This window comes from Oryzias melastigma, linkage group LG7 (assembly GCF_002922805.2).
Source record: "Oryzias melastigma strain HK-1 linkage group LG7, ASM292280v2, whole genome shotgun sequence".
In the NCBI taxonomy this organism is placed as follows: Eukaryota; Metazoa; Chordata; class Actinopteri; order Beloniformes; family Adrianichthyidae; genus Oryzias; species Oryzias melastigma.
Window position 1 is genome coordinate 15726123 of NC_050518.1, and position 6423 is coordinate 15732545.

Here is a 6423-nt window from a genome sequence, read left to right on the forward strand (position 1 = left end):
AGAAAAAAAAAAACTACAAGCGTCGATTATGAACAAGCCGAAAAATGTAAAAGGCGAACAAACCACATAGACTTTGACATCTTTAATGTTACAGTCAGGTTTAAAACTTATGAAGCTAACAACATCTTCAACTCATGCCAAAAGTTCCATAAAAACCAGGTAATAGGAGGGTGGGGGTACGGTTAACTGTGGAGTGAGGTATGAACTTCCAGGCCTCTGCTGGGGCCTGTGAATGCAGTGATCCGGGTTTCACGACTGAGGTTGTAGCAGCTCGGGTGTGGAGAAATAAACCCGGGTAAGTAAGTGGACTGACTGCAGCATCCCTGACACGCTTTGATTTCTCTGTAGCTAATAGATGAACAGAAACCGTCACGAGAATTCGTTGAGTAAAACAATCAGAAAGGAGAAGAGAGGAGAAAAAAAAAAGAAAAAAAAAAAAAAAAAGGTGGAATGAATTAGGTACAGCCCTGTTTGATAGTAGTGCCACCGACTATCCACTGTCACGTTTTGACCAATTGCAGGTTTGTCTTAACAAAATGAATCAGTGAGCGCTCGGAAAAACATAACGGTGTGAAGACAACAGCATTTGTAAAAGCTCCCTGAAGAAACGACAATGATGACTCTCAGCCTTAAACGCTGCAAACGATACACTTAAAAACATTTTTATACCAGATTTGAGTTACATGAAAAGCAGCACACTTTCTTCTTTTTGTTTTTAAAGAAAAAAAAATGTTTTTTAAACACATGGCATGTGACCTGGAGAACCAAAACCTACCAACTATACACTTTACATCTCCCCTCTCTACATACAGAAGACTTGAGGAGGTCTAAGAAGGTTTTTCCTAACTATGAACTGTATCTAGCGGGACGCCGGGGAGGGAAGCTCTAATATGGGCTGGAAAATGAGACTGATGGTTTTCACTAGCAAATCACCTCATCCTAAACACTGAAGCTCAACTCCAACTATAGTAAGATGTAAAGGATAGGCTAACGACTTTATCAAAGAAACAGGTAAAAATTCACCTTTGTCCAGTAGAAAAAAAAAAAAAAAAAAAGGAGAAATGTCTATATGCCCTACCATCTCAGATGCAGGTAAGCAGAGGAATTCTAGAGACCATCTTTAGGGGGAGGGGGGAAACAAACAAACATCCAGGCCCCTCAGAGCACACTTTGTCCAGTATAAGAGACTTGTGATAACAGATTTGCAGAAAGGCCATTCATGTAATTCTTAAGTCTACCAATGATCAAGTCCGTCTTTCTATCCAGTGCTGCTGCATGATATATGTACTGTGTTGACCCCTCTCCGGCAGTAGAGGGGGAGGGGTTTGGTGAACAGTGGTCATGTGGTGGCACTGGTGTTGGAGATACAGCCCAGTTCTGTTAACAGTAAGTCAGTATGTTGAGTGAGGTAGCATGCGTTGAATTACTGGTCCTCCTCCTCCTCCTCTTCTTCCTCGGATGACTCTTGGGATGCCTTTTCCTCCTTCTCCTGCGATGACAAGAAAAGAAAAAAAGTCACGGATTGTGCTCCGACTTGAAACTTTCTGCGCCAACATGAAACTAAATAAACTATCTTTTGTGGCGCATCCAGGGTGAAGGGCGAGCCGAGTCTTGTGAAAGTGATTCATAACTTGTGACTCACACTAATGTGCTTTTTTTCACCCCGTCCTTCTCCACACACACACTAACAGCATGCCCATCATGTTCATTCATAAAAATGAGTGGGTTCGTTTTTAGAGTGTGGCCTTGGGTCATTCCTTTTCGGTGACTAATCCAGGCTTCTTTTAGAGTCCGCCCAAACCGCACATGCAACGACGGAATGCTACTACGAAACCACACAATGCAAGATTTAATGCTTTTTCAAGGCTGGCCCACTGAATTCTGGTGACCTGCTTTGTAAATTTAGAAGACCCGCCGCTTGGGTTAAAAAAAAATACACAAACTCCTGCAAAGTTACTCTGCAAAAGCAAATCTGTGCAGACGATAATTTGATTTGAAGCGGAATACTTTAGGAAATGTGCCGTTTTTGGAGCAACTCTTACCTCTTTCTTAGGTCTTCCTCTGCGTTTCCCTCCTGAAGATGGAGCTGCTGCCGCCTTCTGTGAACAAAAGTGACACAAGGTCAGACATTCTGCAGCGATCAGCCATCTGCAATTTTTTTTATATTTCTTGAGTGGGGGGACAGTGCCCTGAGCTGCCTGTAGATGGCAGTCACACTTTTACAATGACAGAAGGAAAAGGGGCATTGGGTTCATTGGCTATTATCTGGAAGGCCGACAGGAACTGCATACGGGGCACTCCAGTTCGCCGGCCACCTGGTCTGAGGCTCAGAGACAGCTGGTGAAATCGAGCGGAGACGCAAAAACCCCTCTCTGCAGCGCAGGCGCCGCTCCTAAAGCGATCGCGGTGCCCCAAACCCTGTCCGCCTAGCTCCCCCTTTTTTTCCCATGCATTAAAAAGCAGCGGCTGAGCACACGGGGGAGCTGGAGGGTTGGGGAGGGAAAAAAAATCTGATGTTGCTATGGAGACGACAGGCAGAGAGAAGAACTAGGGCTGTGTGCTGGTTGAGTGGGGGGGGGGGGTGCTTAGTGTCAGCTTGGAAACAGTATTGCAGCCTCTGCACCTGCACCGCCTGCACTCTGCATGACAAGCTGCAGGAAGCTGGAGGACAGGAGTACAGGATGACCCCCCCCTCCACTCATACACACACCTTAAAAAAGTAAGGCAGTAAACCAATGGGTTTTTACAATGGGGAAACCATAACTGGGTCATTAGTGAGGGGAGGGGGGCAATAAATATCACAAGTAACAGCTCGACATCCTTTAAGAGGATGAGGTTAGCTGCTGCAGTGCTAAACCAAATGGAATTAGCAGGGGGCGTTGCAGAAAAAAAAAAGGATGGGGCAATAAACTTTTAGATTTGTCTCCTTTAAGGCTACTTACTTTGCCCTTGCCGGCCGCCTTGTTTTTGCTGCCCTTTGGTCGTCCTCTGGGCCTCTTTGGAGTCGGGGATCCGCTCGGTTCCTGGTGATCAAAACAAATCATTTAATTGTGAAAATTGAAAGCGTTTTTATTATATTTTTTTCAGCCGATAATCAAACGGGAGGTGAGTGATAGTATTCACGCGTAATTTGTGGTTGCGGGGTGTCATGGCCGACTCGCCTGCTGTTGCATTTGTAGCTTGTTTACAGCTGCAGCTCTTAGCAACCAGGCAACTCAATAGTAAACCACAGCAGACTGACTGACAGGCCAGTGAGCCACTCTGCTGCATGGACTGGGCTATGTCATCCATTACATAGGTGGGCGAGAGGATGGGAGGAGGAGGGGGGTTAAACCGGTTTAAAGGTGTAGGGTTACAGGTTGCTTTGAAATGGAAGGGGGGGGGGTTGCAACTTGCAGGCCTTGGATTTTAGTGCATGCTCACCACATGCAGAATTACAGATCCACATCATGCACGCGGGTGCAGAAGAAGGAAGGAGGGAGGGTAAAAATGTGCGTTACTTACGTCAGACGTCTTTACCTGGGGCTGCTTACGGGGTCTTCCACGCCCTCTCTTCTCTGCCGCCTCTTTCTCTTTCGGCGAGACGGTTCCCTTGTCGCTCATGCTTACTTTAGCTCTTGGAACCTACGAGGAGAAAAGCCCACAGATTTGGCTGCTGCTGCAGGAGGAGGACGAGGCGTCGAGTTCACGCACGGCACAACGTGTCCGGCCCGCTAAACTCAATGACCGCAACTCATTTAAATAAAAAATAAATAAATAAAAAAATCCGATCGTCCCCCAAAACACACCGGTTTAACTCAATTAATCCGCGCTGACTTCCAGGTCTATTTCCGTCTCATCCGCGCTCCATTACACAGCACCGTGCTACACAGACAACGAAGGCGATCGCATGTTAATGCACGAGCTCGAGGGGCGGTGGGAGGAAAAAAAAGAAGAGGGGGGGAAACTACTGAACCCGTTGCACCGTTCCCGAACCAAACATATTTAGGGGCCCGTCCTGCCTGGAGCTGTTGTGACCAATGGTCGGGGCCTGTGCACAAATCTATCTCACAGCAGGTCTGCACGCCGGGGCCACCGAGAACACAATGGCTGCTATGTGCTCGTTTGCATTTGAAGGCTAAAAGCATCGGCTAAATGCGCGCGCGCCTTTTGGGATTCCCCCTCTCAGTTCAAAAATACAACAATAAATATATTTTTTCCGATACAATTTTTAAACACGTGGGGGGTAATTTTAAATCGACTGAGCGTCGGGTACAAAAGCAGGCCGTAAAAACATCAAAGAATGCGGCGTCCTTTAAGCTAGCTCCACAACTAAAATGCTGTAAGCTAACCGAGAACATTCGGTTCACGGCGGATTTATCCGCGCTTACCTTTCAGTAGCCCGCTTCCCCCGTCCAAAATTGAGCTCACAAATGCCCCAAAAGCCTGGCCGAACCGGTTCAAAAACCTTGCAAGGGTCTATAGGCTGGAGCTTTTATTCGTCAGACAACGCACAGCCCGCCCCATTTAAAAAACCCTGCTCACGCGGCCGACAAAAACCGCTGTGAATTAGGAAATAAATATACTTTATTTCAACTAGAACGAATATTTAAATAAATATATTTTACCAGCAGGATAAGAAGATTATTCCAACGGTGTCCTGGATGCAGCACGTGCGTCTGGTCTCGTGAAGATAAAGAAAAAAGGCGCGAGCCAGGAGGAGATTTTTGGCCAATTTAAAGAGCCGCCCTCATGGGAGCAGGAACACTGGAGGGCGGAGATATGATAAATGGGGCCACCAACAGCACCACAGAAGCTCAACCCCCTCCACCCAACCACTCCTTATGGCGTGGATTCTTTACATTTTCTTGATTCGGTCTGAAAACGCAAAACACATGTTGGAAAGTATCGAGGGGAACTTTCACGTGGAGAAAAAAACGAACAAAAAAGATGGTTAAATATAGAAGGTGGCGCTTAGTTTGTTGTCCCTTTTGCTGAACAGTAGGTCTGCATTCCAGCCTCCACTGTAATGGTGAATGAACTATGACCTCCCCCAATGTAAACACATGCCTCCTTTATTCTGGGAGCATTCAGCTCTCCTGCTAAGTAGTCCCAGAAAATATCATCTCAAAACTTCTAATTAAAGCCCAAAAATATTAAAATATCCCTCTGAAAAATATATAATAAATTCAAACTAATGCGAGCCTGAGTTAATTTTATTTCTTTATTTAAAACAGATATTTCAATTGGCAGTAAAAAGGCTGATTGCTGACTGATTAGCTGCTGGTTTGATTCCCTGCTGGAACATTGTGTTCTCTTGTGTGACGTTGTCGACATGCATCCATGCATCTGTGCTTAGGTGCAAAACTGCACAGCCACCTTAAAGAACGCTACTACAAACAACATTAATAAAAGTGAAAAGTTTTGCAAAAATAGATCATCATTTCCACTTTTCTTCTTGTACGTTTAACAAAGCTTTAATAATACCCCCCAAAAATCAAATTCATTTGTGGATATGTTGTGATATTAAAAGGCTATTGTTATAATTTAATTTTCATAAAAACTATATTTTTTAAAGAGTTAACCATGAATTTGGTAATTTTCTCAACTTATCACAACTTAAATATCAGTTTGGGACTTTTTACAAAATTTTCCCCCAACCTTTTTTTTTATTTAACGACTATACACTGAAGAACCAAACATGGCTTGAAATTATAGAATAGAGTTTTTATATTTTTACAATCAAACAGAGGGGGCAATTGCAGCATTAAACAACAAAACCAGAATCAATAAAATAAATAATAAATGTAATAATAAACTAGATCAAAGTGGGGCAAACAATAAAAAAGACAGATACACAAGAGAAGTTTTTAGTCTATCACATATTGTTTTTATTTTGGGTTTCTTAAGGGAGCTTCAATGATTCTAAATATAACTTTAATTCTTTTGTAAATATTCTATTTTTTGGAGGGCATCTTCTTATATATTTTGTTATTTTCTGCAGTTAATATATTTTCTTATAATGTTTGAAAACTTAAAATACAGGCAGTTTTATTCACAAAGCACAAATTAGATTTAGCTTAAAAAATAAGAAAAAATGTTGAAATGCTTTTAATAATCAAATCACAAGAACACTGTGCAAAAGCAATTTTCATAGATTTTTTTTGTGGTAGTTTTTTTTTCTTGGATATTTAATAGAAACCAATATTTGTAAACTCTACCAAAAATTCCTATTTTTGGTAAGAAATGTTTGTTGACAAAAAATAGAATCGTTGCACTCTTTCTCAAATTACTTAACCGAATTAAAGTACTTTGCTTTAACCTAATATTTGTGAGCTGCAATATTTTGCAGATACACACTTTTCTTTAAGCTTTAAATTTAATTTACAGCTAACTTTCTGTTAGCCACTTATCAGAATGAATAACAATTTATCTGTTTCCCTT

General features: G+C 42.6%; 1 protein-coding gene across 5 annotated transcripts; it reads right to left on the bottom strand.

Annotated features, from left to right (window-relative positions):
* Positions 1-1432: 1432 nt before the first annotated feature.
* hmga1a (high mobility group AT-hook 1a) lies at positions 1433-5061 on the bottom strand (the record flags this gene model as incomplete). 5 transcript variants are annotated; one of them, XM_024293485.2, is given in 5 exon segments in its annotated part: positions 1433-1489; positions 2043-2099; positions 2943-3023; positions 3520-3624; positions 4608-5061. In XM_024293485.2, coding segments are annotated over 4 exon segments (279 nt in total), but the record flags the coding sequence as incomplete, so codon positions are not given.
* Positions 5062-6423: the final 1362 nt, after the last annotated feature.